General features: G+C 40.3%; 1 protein-coding gene across 2 annotated transcripts in view; it reads left to right on the top strand.

Annotated features, from left to right (window-relative positions):
- Positions 1-3,235: 3,235 nt before the first annotated feature.
- Positions 3,236-14,741, top strand: part of GRM8 (glutamate metabotropic receptor 8) — a gene marked incomplete at both ends in the record, with an annotated part of 726,752 nt that continues 715,246 nt past the window's right edge. For both annotated transcript variants that reach the window (XM_079786101.1, XM_079786102.1), the window contains one exon: positions 3,236-3,745. In XM_079786101.1, the coding sequence (XP_079642227.1) occupies positions 3,236-3,745 (510 nt within the window). The remainder of the gene's footprint in view (positions 3,746-14,741) is intronic.

The following is a 14,741-nucleotide window of genomic DNA, read 5'->3' on the forward strand; positions in this document are numbered from 1 at the left end:
AGGTCAGTTTGAGAGGAAAAACTGTCTTATTTTAAGTCAAGCACAGAACAGGAAGTAGAGCTATTTGCCTCTGTAGCACGAAATGGTCATTATTTCTTTAAAACTCACCAACTCCAACGAGTTCAGATGGAAGCTCATAAGAATTGCCTAAGGGCAAGGTTAGGCAGCATAAGGTTATACAATGAAACCGAATTTATGTTTGTTGTTTTTTTTTAATACAAACTTTCAAATATATTTTTTCTTAGAATTTAAAACTAAATGTTCCAGCTGTCAAGAGTCTGTGATTTTTATAACAATGTATCAGGTTTTGAAATAAGCTCAATATTTCAATATTTTATACGTAGCTCTGATTTTAATTTTAAAGTGACAGAGTTCAGGGAACACCTCACCAACTGGGCAAATATGGAAAGAGTTGCTCTGCTTCAGTGGAAAAGGAGTTGCAGACCAGATTAGCACTAGTAGCTCCACTAGCCCTGTGCCAGGTATTGTGCTTGCTGGCAGGCTCCCTCGACCCTTTACAGATAAGAAAACCGAGCTTTATTTAGAGAGATTATGTGCCATTAGTTCTATGCTGCAGAGGAGGGAGCTTAGGCAAAACTTCAAGTGAGCTGTCCAATAAATAATAAGCAAAACGAACCTCTTGTTTTCCATTTAAGGGCATTCATTTAATGTAACTAACTCCTCTCTCACTGCTATTTATCCTTCAACCTTTCCTTAACTTAAAGCTCTAAACAGACCTATGAGATGCTAGAGAGACTGAAAATTATTGTAAACACGAATACTTTGAAAAGAAACTCGATTTTTTTCTTCCAGGACTATATAGCAATGGCACTAGGTTAATGCCATGTGAGTACGTAAGGATAATTTGTAATTAACAGGTGGACTATTTTTATGTTCGTCTATAATTGGAAATCATTTATTCTCTGAAGTGGTTTAAGTACTTGGGAGGCAGCTCCATGAAATGAAGAAAGACTGGTCTTTGGAGAACAATAGGTCCACTTCCCTTTCCCCATAAAGATCCGTCGTTCACGTATTCTTTTATTCTGTGCTCTGTCAGAAAGGATATGCAAAGGGTCAGCCCAGCCGTGTGGACTTGGTCTCAAGTTCTGAATTAGTGATCCGAGTTAATGAGGTTTTACTATCTTATAACTGATCTTCCTTGTGAAACTGTAAAACACAATTCTACTTCCCTGTGGTCGGTGCAATTTACGGTCCATCACTTACTAGTACATGGTTTCAGCCAGAAAGTCAAGTTGACTTTCTAAGTGTTTCCTTTTGTGGAATGCCTGAGGTCAGGCTGTTGTTGAATCACAGATTTTCTGAAGGAGAAGCAGCTGCCAGGAGAATTGCATGTGAGAAAAATCAGAAAAGGACTAAGTAGATTGGGGTAGAATAGAGGAAATCTAGGGTTTAGCATCTGCCAGTAGGCAGGGGATGCCTGTCGAAGGCTGAATAGAACAATCTCAGCTGAGTGGGCCATTGGCTGCATATCTGAATATCCTCCAGGTGTCCACTCAGAAATCCAGGGCAGTGGGCTGTGATGGGCCCCCTGTTCTAATCTGAAAGTGGAGATTTCTCCGAAGGCGCTTGGACATATGTTCCATTGTCCTATAGGGAGGCACCATCGTTTCCTTTGGGACAGGGAGGATGGAATGAAAACTTTATGAACTGGAAATTGTACATATGAATGGAAAATACAAGCAGATGTTGGTTGTCTAGGATAGAGGAAAATGGTCAAAATTTCAGGTTTCAAATCTCTCTACGTAAGTAGGTTAGAAATGAGCAGTAGCTTAACCATCCTGCCAAAATAAGTCGGTGCTATTTATTCTCTCAATTGTGTGTGTTTCAAATATCTGATTCCCTTATGTTAGGTCAATTCTAGCTTTCAGTTAAACCTCCTCAAAAGTCCTTTGAAAGAATCTCTTTAAGAGCCAGGGTCCTAGAATAAACTTTATTTTTAATTGATTTGCTTGTAGACATTTTCATTCCAGCTTATTTCTAGTCTTGATGAAATAACTGTTTTCCCCATGGAGTCAGATGAAATTAAGAAGCTCTTCAATTGATCTCCAGCTCTGATTTGCTCCTAGTGATTCTAGGATCAAGGAATGTTTACTTTAGGACTGTAAACGTGCCCATTGCTTCCACCCTGACACATTCTATAGGAAATTCTGACAATGGTAATAGGAATATCCTCACCCATAACCTCCCTATGTGCTTAATTTTCAAGTCTTTGTTTTTGTTATCACAGAACAATAAGATAATTTATATGAAATAACTGACATTCTATGTGAAATGTTTTCACAAGCTATGAAACTTAGACACTGTGGGGCTCCTGGAGTGGATTTCTTCCTTTGTGTGTGTGTGTGTGTGTGTGTGTGTGTGTGTGTATGTGTCTGTGTGTGTGTGTCTGTGTGTGTGTGATTGAATAATCACTTTTTTTTCTACTGGGAAATCTGAGGCACCAAAAAAATGTCATTAACAGACAACTGGTCTGTTGAATACATCACAGAAAATAACCTTTCATGATGATTTTGTGGTCAAAATTTAAATGCTAAATTCAGACAGCTATAAAAAGTACAAACAGATTTGAAAAGAAAGAATGCCATCAATCACAGGATTTTTACCTTCACGGAAATTAGATTTATTGAAATAAACTGGTAAATAAAAATACTTTCTGGCTTGGGAGAATCAACCTAGTTTCTGATACTTTCCCCCCTGCTCCAAAAGTGTCATCAATCTCTCGGTTTAGATGCAGTGCAGCCAGGTGTTCAGAATCATAGGGGGACAAAAAGAATTAGCTTCTTGCAGAATAATGGAAGTTAAGCCAAAAAAAAAAAAAAAAAGGTTGGTGTAACAGGGCTTAAAACTATGAAAAATGTAGACCCATTGAACTGAACCCCCTTTTCCCTTCTCCTGCCCCCAGGAATAATTCTGCTGCAGGGCTGACTTCAAGGACATGGATTGTTGACCTCATCCCAACATCAGAACCTCAGCGGTTATTCTAATTTTTGCACCATTCCAGGCAAGTTGACTTTATATGGAAATAAAACTGAACCTTAGAGGTCTGATGGAAATTCACTGTGACATTCCAACCAAGAAAACTTGCTGAAGCCCACAGAGCCTTTCTCAGGGGGCCTGATGGTAGCCTCCAGAAGGTGCGGCCTCAGGTGGTCCCCCTTCTTCTGTGGCAAGAATAAACTTTGGGTCTTGGATTGCAATACCACCTGCGGAGAAAATGGTATGCGAGGGAAAGCGATCAGCCTCTTGCCCTTGTTTCTTCCTCCTGACGGCCAAGTTCTACTGGATCCTCACAATGATGCAAAGAACTCACAGCCAGGAGTATGCCCATTCCATACGCGTGGATGGGGACATCATTTTGGGGGGTCTCTTCCCTGTCCATGCAAAGGGAGAGAGAGGGGTGCCATGTGGGGAGCTGAAGAAGGAAAAGGGGATCCACAGACTGGAGGCCATGCTTTATGCAATCGACCAGATTAATAAGGACCCTGACCTCCTCTCGAATATCACTCTGGGTGTCCGGATCCTTGACACATGCTCCAGGGACACCTATGCTCTGGAGCAGTCACTAACGTTTGTGCAGGCGCTGATAGAGAAAGATGCTTCGGATGTGAAGTGTGCTAATGGAGACCCACCCATTTTCACCAAGCCTGACAAGATATCTGGAGTCATAGGTGCTGCAGCCAGCTCCGTGTCCATCATGGTTGCTAACATTTTAAGACTTTTTAAGGTAGGTAAAGGCATTGTCTTTCTGACCATTCTGAAAGAATAACAAATGGTTCTGACACCAACTGCAGGTTTAAAGAAGGAAGTGAAGATGGTGAAGATGCTCATTGACCCCCTTCAGGGTCACCAGGTTTCCCGAATAGAGGATGCTGTGTCTGGGTTTCTCCATGTGTTAATTTGGTTCCATTGTTTAGAACTAATCGTGACTGTTCTTTTTCTGAACAAACAGAAGATGTTAATTTCTGTGACATGTTGAGTCCTCAACATCCTGGAATATCTTCTTTACTGAGGCTCATTTTAAATCAAAGCAAGTATTTTTGGAGAGTAGAATGAACTCTTCACACATTTATCATAGGAAACATTGCTATGGTATTTGAGATATTAGATAATTTACTTGGTGAAAGTTCTTTAAAGTGGGATGCTCTGTTATGACAAAAGTTCCTGTGTGAAGAAACAGTATTTATTACTAATGTGTAGATGGGAGTGACACTCTGGGCTAAGATGGCCATAAAATTGCCAGGTTTATTATAGCTACAGAAGAGCAGAACCTCATTAATTCAGACTGCCCTGATGCAGCCTTGGAATAATTATATATAATTCTTATTAAGTTAACAGTTCAAATTTAGCAAGATAATTCAATACTTTTTGACTTAGATTTCTATTCAGATGATCTATTACCTATAAATTACATTTACATATTGAATAAAATTGGCAAAATAAAATGATATATGTAACAACACCTTGAGAGTATAAAGTACCATAAAAATAGTTATTGTAACTCACCATCTTTCATTAACTTTCTCATTTTATTTGTTAATATCCATTATGTAGTCTTTTGTAATGACAATATTTAAAATTGAAAATACTTTTCGTTCTGATTTCCTACTCTGGAACATGCCTTTTCCAACTTATTCTGAACTAATGAGGCTTTGCTTGGTATTGAGAAACTTCCTGTGCATATTACATTTAAACATATTAAAAGAATATGGAGAATTAGGTGACAGATCTAGTGACAAAAGTGAGCAAAGTGATAGAAAACTTTATCACAATAAAGATAAAAGGAATCGCATCAAAGGCTTTCTGGTTTGGAAGGTATCTTGGAGCACCATCTAGTGTGGTTCACTCCATGCGCTGTAATCCTCTGTAATACCCTTCACCCCCAAAGTGGCTGTCCAGCTTCTGAATGAATTCCCCTAGTTTGGGGAAGAGAATGCTAAGAGGCAACTTAATGACTGGACGGCATTTTCTCAAATGAGGATGCTGCTGAGCAGAAGCAGCTCTGTGTGTCTAAGGGGCACTGAACAGGCACAAACAGGCTTTAGGGAATTCCGGACACATTAGAGCAGGACATTAGGAAGAGCCCCATGCCGTGAGGAGGACACCGATTAAAACGGGCAGCCAAGGGCGCTCTAATTCGTCATCTCCGGAAACTTTCCAGGCAAACTAGCAAGTTGTTAATAATTTATCCTGGGCTTAGCTGACCCCTTGTCCAGAGGCAAGATTCGGAACCAGGACTCTGCAGGGTTTCCTCACATCCTGGGATCTAGGACTTCTCCCAGCAGTCCCCACTCCGAGCCACATGGCATTTTCTGCTCGGGGTGATGTCCCACTCCAGCCACCTTCCCACTTCTCTGACTTGATCTCCTGCCCTGCTTTCTTCAAAACATCTCTTTCTGTTCCTAACGCAGCAATTATGGCCCAACAACACTCACTTTTAGAGAAGAGGAAAACCTTCATGAAGATTTTCTCCCTTCCTCTGTTACCTTCCCCTAATGGGCTAATTCTGGTTCCCATCTATCCCACCAGAAATACTCTGAATCCTTCTTCTTCCTGTAGTCTGGTGCCCCATTAGGCAAGGATTTGAGCAGGGGGTGGAAGTGGTAAGTGCTTATTTGAGATTCTCAAAGCTTGTTTACATCAATTGTGCCACAGAACCAGCTATCTGTAAAATGGGGATATTAACATTGTGTTAGGTTGTTGGATGGATTTAATGAGAAAATGCAGGTGAAGGGTTCTACTAGGACCTGGCCACGTCCTTTGCCTCCTTGGACTGCCAAAGGGAACCTGGGAACCTCCTCGGGCCCCCTGAAGGACGGGTTTTATGCAGTCTGGACCTGGCTTCTTTCTGCTCTCGTCTTCCCTTATGGACTGGCCGGTTCTCCCCTTACTCTTTTGGGTAACCCAGTGGGAGAATTACCATCGACTCTTTGCGCAGAGCCCAATGCTCCAGCCAATTTCTGGGACATGGTTTAGTGCATAAAGGGGCAAGAGCACAAGGAGTGAAAGACGTTTCGCCTGGAGCGGACATTGGTTATGGTAAATGTCTTAACGAAGATCAGTGCCCTGGCACGGAGTGACCGTTTAATTTATAGAAGTGAATGTATTTATTAATCAAATTACTGGGCTTGAAAATTTGTGTTTTTTAAAAGTAAGGGAGAGGATATAGGTACTCAGCCCATCTTCCAGCTCAGCATGAAACCACATGAATGTGATAATTACAACTTGTTGTGCTACTTTGATTTACTTTGATGATTTCTATGAGACCTCCAGGCAGCACTTCTCAATAATATTAAGTATGAATTGATGATGGTCACTTTTAGAATTAGAAAATGTTCCCATTAATGTATAAATATGTCCTGTTTAAACACACATATGCTGGGGCTGACATGAAATATTAGAATAGCTATTAAAGTTATAATTATAAAATTAACACATTGGGATTGGCCTATAGTTCCATTTTAAAAATTAATAATTTTATTAAGTCAAGTGCTCTTAATAAAATTAATTTTATTAACAATTAGGTCAACATTTAGGACAGTTTTATGGAGCTTGGGCTCCTCCAGGATAGCATAAGACCCACAGAATCTATAGTGATGCATGGATATTAGTATATTGCCACTTATTCCTGGATTGATGAAGTTAAAGAAGTAGAGCATCTGGGTTTGAAAATATACAGATATTTAACCCTGACTATAAGGGATGTGAGCAAGGTCTTGATTAATGCATTTATTCATTGTCCTGCTCAACAATAAATATTACTTGGAGGTTTTTAGAAATTAGCTTGGATCTGTTTAAAACTGTATAGAAAATATTTGGGCTAACGTTGTAAGTAATCTCCAGATTTCTCAGTTCCCTTTTTTTAGACAGTCCTGGTAAAGGCATGTAGTGATTTAGTGTGGGCTCCCTTGTGAAGGAGTCAATCTGCGGGCTTCTCCATCTTCCTGTCCTTCAGTCTTGCCCCTCCTGTGGCAGCCTGTCCTTGTATCCCTCTATGTTCTCTTAATTGAAGTCTGGTTTCTGGAAAGGTTATCAGTCATCTGCATATAGTATGTCTGTGTTGAAGTCAGAGGAGGATTCTTTTTTTTTTTTTTTTTTTATTTTCCAATTTTTTTATTAAGGTATTATATGTGTACATATCTTACCATTGCCCTCCCCACACCCCACTCCCGTATATTCCCCCACCCCCCAGAGTTTTGCATCCATTGGTTATGCTTATATGCATGCATACAAGTCCTTTGATTGATCTCTTATCTCCCCCACCTCTCCCTAACCTTCCCCTTGTAATTTGACAGTCTGTTTGATGCTTTACTGTCTCTGTATCTATCTTTTTGTTCAAGTTTATAATGTTCAGAGGAGGATTCTATCTTCTGCAGGATCACTAAATATTGAATGAAATAATTTGTGTTTGTAAAGCAGATTCAGGCATCAGTGCGGGAAGTTCATTTAGCTCCCAGAGACTGCCCCTGGAGGACAGTTGGGCAGGGGGCTAGAGCCAGACACCCCTGGGTGCAGAAGCTGCTCTGTGGTCTGCGCCCACAGGACTCTCCTCATGCCCCAGGGGTAGTGTGTGCGGCTTAGCAAATGAAGGACCCAGTGAGTGAGTGCATGCCTCCAACCCCCTCCCTGGGAACCATTTGAATGATTGAAGTGTCTCACATGTCCCAGGTGAGTTGGGAGGGAAAACTAGTTTGAGAGTTACAGAACAAGACTTTAATGAACTGAACCTTTTAGAAATACGACTGTGTCTCAACACACACACACACACACACACACACACACACACACACACAGCCTTTATATATAGGTTAACATGGGGGCAGAATGGTCACCTGGGCAATTGTTTAATCTCTATAGCAAGTTAATGGTTTTAGATAATAGTACTATCAATTATGATAATGTGACATGTAACTGCAGAACCGCAAAGCCAGAACTGCTCCATCCTACACAGAGGGGAAGATGCCAGCGTGGTGGCTCCTGGATTGCAGAGAGATGAAGGAAAAAAGGAAGCAGTGCTCAGAGCTGGTGCAGTTTGAAAAGAATTTAAAAAAATAATGAGAAGGCCTTTTGGAAATGTTGGCTGGGAAACCCATAATTTAAATTTGTTTCATTAAGTTGTTTGGAGGAATTTGCATGTGTTTTATAAGGAGCTCAGATTTTTTTCCATTTTCTAGAACATTTCCACCTCTCCTTCAAATTAGAGCAAATCTGTTCCTCAAAACACCTATCTTAATTGGAGCAAAGATCGAACATTCCATGTTAAAAATAGCACATTGGTGCTTGGATGTGATGCACGTTAATGACCACATAGATGCATTGGGGTCATAAAAGGACAGTGTCAGGTTTAATTTCTCTCGCTCATGTTTTCCTAGTCAACTTTACCCAGAGAGTTAATTTTCTACTTTTGAAGGATGAGAGTTACATAGTCTGTAGTGTACACTTCCCAAAGCAATCAAGTGAGACTTTCAAATAGAAGTCTACCTGTGGGTGGGTTAGAAAATTTCTTCCCACGTGGCAGTGTCCTGGTTATAAATGGCTAAAATTGACCTTTGTGTAAGTAAATGAAGCACTGAGGCACCCCATTACCCTGGTGGAAACCTTTGCCTACCGGGCTGTGTTTACAAAGATGTATTTTCTTCCAAGAGACTCTGTTAATTGTAGCAACCACTTCCATAAAGCCAAACGCTTTGCCAGTTATTTATTGCATACAATGGGCTTTATTAACTGTAAACTCTGAAAAGGTAAATCTTCCATAGCCAAGCTCATCTAGTGAGATGGACAGATAAATGAGCCCAGTCAATAAACTCAGCAGGAGGTAACATTTGATGTTAAATCTTACTTGATGGCAAATAGATAAATGGAAAATTGAAAGATAGACTCCTTCGGTCAATTCTTTGCTACTGCAGCAAGCTCTAAATTAACTTTGTAAAGCAGACTTGGTAAAGTCACTCCCCTTCTTAGAACTCTGATAATGGCTACCATTACCTCTAGAATGAAGGTCCATTTGTACTTTGGGAAGTCTTTTTTCACTTGTCTGGACAGATGAACTCTCTTTGTTAATGTAACAAAACTCAACAAGGGCAGGATGATCTCCAGGATCAACATGAGGGCACGTATATCTTGTTTGTTGTTTTATTTCTAGTACTTAGTGGACCTGTCTGGGAACCTTCCAAAATGTCTGTTAAATGAATGAATGAATATATGAACAAATGAACCATATTTCTCCTATCCCAAATACTGGAAATAATAGGCTTTGGGCAAGTAGGAAAGAATTTTGTGTATTTTACTTTTATACTCTGAGAAAAAGGAATAGGAGGAGGGAGAAGGGGAAAAAGGAGACAATGTATTTTGGGAGTTCCCATTTTCATGTGTTTCCTCACTTTTAAAAAAAACCAATTCACATTTTCTCTAAACAGATTTTTAATATTATAAATTAAATAAGTAAAAGACATAAGCACATTTTCATTTTTAAAATAATAAGCAATGAATAAGTAAATAGTGTACAATGGGAAGAAACCACATATCTATTAATAAAATCACACACACACATATAACAGAATTTTATTAATAGATATGTGTCTTATGATTTTCTTTTTCATGTAACAGTATGTCTGGGAGAGATTTCCATGTTGGTTAATATAAATCTACCTCAGCAATTCTCAACCCTGGAGGCACATTAGCCTCATGTGGATAGTTTTTTAAAAAAGTACGGATGCCAAAACCCTATCCAAAACCAAGAAAATTGGGGTGGAGCCCTGGCATTGGTATATTTTAAATAATCACCAGGTTATTCTGACATTTGTCCAGGATTGAGAACTATAAAGCTTAATTTTTAACAGCTGCTTGGTTTTTAATTATAAGAATAGACCCTAATTTACTCAATAAATCCCTTACTGATAGCTTACTTCCCTTTCATTTCTTAAGATCATTTATCATTTGGAAAAAAGTGGAAACAATGATAGAGGCTCATTCAAGCACTATTAGCTCTAGAGTGAATTTTGCTATGGTAGAGCCCTTTCCTAGGCCAGCAAAGGGGCTGAATTAATGAATTACCAAAAACACCTTGCTATAAGGATGACTCACGACACAGGCACACATCACAGGCTGTGGCTCCTCATGACATGTAGTAACTCAGAATCAGTGTAGTGATCATATGCTGCGACTGCTAAAGGAGCATCTCAACTCTCATTGGGTGGAGAAGGAACAAATTTTTTAACTTGGTGAATTGAAATTGAATCTTTCTTACTTTTCCCTTGAAAGGTCTGAAATCCTATAGTGAATACTGGAGACATCTCAAGGGCTTACTTAGTGATTAATGCCTATCTTGTGGGTGTTTTAATGAGGTTGTTTAAATAATGAGGAGTCTTTCCAAGAGAATGGCTTGTGACTGGATGCTATATATGTTTTGTTTAAGAAGTTGTCTGAAAACCTTTCTAGAGGAAATCTGGGTGTAGGTAAATAAAGAAAGAAACAAATTCACATAAGGAAAGTCATGTGCTCGTCTACTCATTCATCCTAAAGACTGCAGTGGTTTTAAAAAAGATTTTATAGACTTAATTTTTTTTAGAGAAAGTTCTAAGTCTGCAAAAAAATTGAAGATTGCAATGGTTTGATTTGGTGTCAGGACAGGTTTCCTCCCAGAGTCTTCTGAAGATAGTGTTTTGCAACCAAAGTTCATACCTTCCTAGGAAGTCTTATAATCTGAAGGTTGCCCCCGGGCTCCTGCCCAGCAGTTCTCAGACTTTAGCATGAATCAGAATCACCCGGAGGACTCGTGAAAACACAGATTGTTGAGCCCACCTTCAGAGTTTCTGAGTCAGTAGGTCTGGTTGGGGTCTGAGACTGCATTTCCAACAGTTCCCAGGTGATGCCGACACTGCTGTTTTGCAGACCACACTGAGAACCACTGCTCCATACAAATCACTTGCAGGCTGACTTTGCAAGTCAAAGGACACAAAGCAAAAACGAGATTGAACAGTGTTCCGTCTGGCACAGCCTTTCTTCTTTTGACTCATGCCTGGTTGGATTTCTGTTTGTATTGGTCATAATCAGAGCAGCTGCTGTATGGATCTATTTTTAATTGTGTGCCCTTTTGGAAGTTGTGTTTCTTACTAAATAATGCATGGCTCAGGAGTAATGGTCAGTGTAATGGTTACTTGAACACAATTTCTAAAGCACAGTCACTCAGATTACCATTTTTACTACCTGTGACAGTAGAGCTGACTGATTTAAGAAACCTAGACTGTAAGGTCCACATTAGCTGGGAAGTGAGAACAGTCAGAGACGAAAGAGGCTATGATTTGTCTCAGCTACCAGCAATTTGTCTTCAGAAACCATGACAGCTACCTCCTGATTTCCATTATGCAACGAGATTGCAAATGGCATTCCACAGCAGTCTTAATCAATAGAGGGTCACAAGAGGCGCTTCTTTCCCCACAGTGGGGGAAACGGCCTATTTACCCATTTAATTGAAGAAACACGTTCTCTGGCAAAAGAGAGACATCTCTTTTAGCTGTAATTAGGGACTTTTCCTCTCTTTCAGCACTCTTAAGAACATAAAAATATACGTGTAATCTTTATGTATTTTAAATGCATAATGAGCACAAGGCTGGTGGGGTGGGGTGGGGTCCAGGGATAGCATTGTTCAGAGCCACCTTTATCTGTTTCCAGAATGAGGCCCATCTCTGCTGCTTTACTCCCTTAGGGCCAGCAAGCTAATAGGCATGCGTTCTCAATGTTGGCCATCAGTCTTCCAAAACTCTCCCCGTCTCCCTGAGCTTGGGGAGGCTGGGTTCCTTGGAATAATGTAGCCTCAGATCTATTATTTACTCCCCGCTTTGGAGAAGTCATGGATCTGTCTCTGTGTCCCACATAGTGACATACTGGGCTCCCTCGGGATGTGAGGATGGTGACATATTCTTGCTCCAGCATCTCACCTTGCTTCCTTTCACGTGGGTGGAGTGTGACCTCCAGCTTTGATTAGTGCTTGTACTATTTCTTACCCCTTAAGTGTTCACATTGTAACAATTCTGTACATTAGAGTTCTCAAAATTATTTATCATCTCAGTTCTGAGAATATTTGCATTTATATTGTTTATAGAGCAAATGGCATGTCATCCTTATGCAGGTGTGTTGTATAGATATTTGTGGCCTATAGATATTTATCATCAGGTGCTATCTATTTCAATTATAGATTATTATAATATACTTATCTAGTGGTGCTGGGGCTCTTTTGAATAAAACAGTTGAATATGAATTATATGAAGTAGGTCAGGCTCTGTAGTCAGACTGCCTTCAGATTCTGATGTAATGCTTATTAGCGATATAACCTTAATCACACTAGTCATGTGTCTATATCTTAGCTTGGGTATCTGTAGAGTGGATGATAATAGCACCTCCTTCATAAGATTTTAAATAAAGATAAACAAGACAAATTGCATGAAGTCCTAAGCAAGGTCCCTGGCACATAGCACCGTGTTTGTTATGAAGATGAGAACGAGGAGGAGGAGATTGTTGGTCACCATCAGTAGGATATTCATCTGGAGTTATACCCCTCCAATTTTTCAACATTCATAGCGAATTGCTTTATTTTATGAACAGTGGCAGATTACCATTAAAGGTGTAGTCATTGGCCAAGAAACGGCACAACTGATAGGTCCAAATAGGCTCTGGCATGGAGCAAGGGTATCTTGTTTGTCCAAAGGCCAGACATGAGACTGGGACCTCACAAACCCCATGCTCCAGCCAACTGAGCTAAGAAAGTCATGTACTGCTGTTCTTTTGAGATCCATGTTGTTCTGTGGTAAGAGTCTTCCAAAAGAACAGATGACCCAAAGATAAGCTGTGATAAGTTTCAGTGCTGTTCCAACACCCAAACAAAAGTGCCACTAGGATTCAGTTTTGAAACAACAACAAAATATTCTGGCTCCTGTGGATTCTTTCCTAGGACCCCGGTTTGATGGTAGAAGAGGTGGAGTTGTGGTTGAGGATAAGCAGCCGCCTCACCCCAAGTGTGGATGGCAGCCTTTATGTTTGTCTTTTGGGTTGAAATTCCCTTTCCTTGCTGTGTTTGGTACAACGACCTAACACAGGCCCCCTCTGGACAAAGAACACTACCCTTGTATTGAGGGAATAATTTTCCTCTCTCCCAGGGATGGACTACATAACACTCACATCTGTCACCTTCTGGTATAGATGTCAGAATGTAAGCTCTAAAATAATTCAGAGGTACTTTCTTTTCTCTAGAAGTCACATTCATTTTAGGACAATTAGAAAAATATTAGAGCTAAATATAGGGTGTCTACCCAAAAAGTATACACACTTTGAATAATTACAAAGGCAGTGTTTATTAAAATACATTTCATTTTCAAAATTGAACTATCAGCTATTAAAATGTATATACATTTTTTGGGGACACCAAAATATTCAATTTTGACTCACAGGGACCGATCTTGCTCTACCTGTTTGTAATTATGTCCCAGTGAATTTTCACTGTAATCAACTATGGATAATGTACTCAGTGTAAAAGGACTTCACAGGGAAAGAGAAATGATATTTTCACAATGTAGAATTCTGTGTCTGGTTAGGAAGTACAGAACCCTATCAGAGTGTTGTGAGATAATGCTAAACAATTCCTGGTATAGTCTTTAAACTCAGTAAGTGTTAAATCTCTCTCTCTCTTTTTCCCACCAAGAGAAGCAGAATAAGATGAAAAAATGCCAGCATACTACCCACTTATTCTCCTTCGTTACTTAAACAGGTAATAATCAATCCCCCAGTAGGTATTTATTCAGCATCCATGAGCTTATGCCTCGTGTTTGACACTCTAGGGGGTAACTATGAAGGAAGTAGAAGATTCTAAGCCTTCACATCTAAGCTCAGAATCTGGTAGTTGGGGAGAAACCATGAACCCCTATAAAATAACAATGAACAATATAAAACCACGTAAGGCTATAGTGTGGTGCCAGGGTTTAGAAGAACAGCTTCACCTAAGGAAGCTGCAGTGATCAGTGAAGGTTTTGTGTGGTAATGTGGGATTGGGCTTGGCCTAGAGCGATGGGTAGCAGGATATACAGTAAACCGAGAGGCCAGGAGAGGAGAAGGGCTCTTTGAGGGGTGGGGAAATCCTGGACCTGAGGGATGTGAAAATGGAAGTAAGTGGAGACCTCATTTCTCCCTCATAGCATCTCTCCTATGACAGAACTTGAAAGGATCACTTTCAGTGTCTCCTTGGAGTATTCAAAAGGAGGAAGGTTGGAAGGCTATGTCCCCAGCTGTCACTGAATACAAAACTCGAGGCCTCAGTTAAAATCCAAGCAAGTGGGTACAGAGCATCTGGAGGGAGAATGCTACCCCCTCTCATTCAGGGGCAGGAATAAATAAAGGAGGTGAATTTCTGTGGGATTCAGGGAAGGAGCTAGAGCAGGGGTCCTCAAAATTTTTAAACAGGGGGCCAGTTCACTGTCCCTCAGACCATTGGAGTGCCGGACTTTAGTTTAAAAAAAAACTATGAACAAATTCCTATGCACACTGCACATATCTTATTTTGAAGTAAAAAAACAAAAAAGGCAAAAACACCCGCATGTGGCCCGCGGGGCCGTAGTTTGAGGACGCCTGAGCTAGAGGATCCAGGAGAAGCCCCCCAGGCCCCCATTCTTTGCCCTTTGGAAATCCAAGTAGCTTAAGATCAAAAAGAAACATTTCTCACTTGCCACATGCATATC

This window comes from Cnephaeus nilssonii (assembly GCF_951640355.1).
Source record: "Cnephaeus nilssonii genome assembly, chromosome: 12".
NCBI lineage: Eukaryota > Metazoa > Chordata > Mammalia > Chiroptera > Vespertilionidae > Cnephaeus > Cnephaeus nilssonii.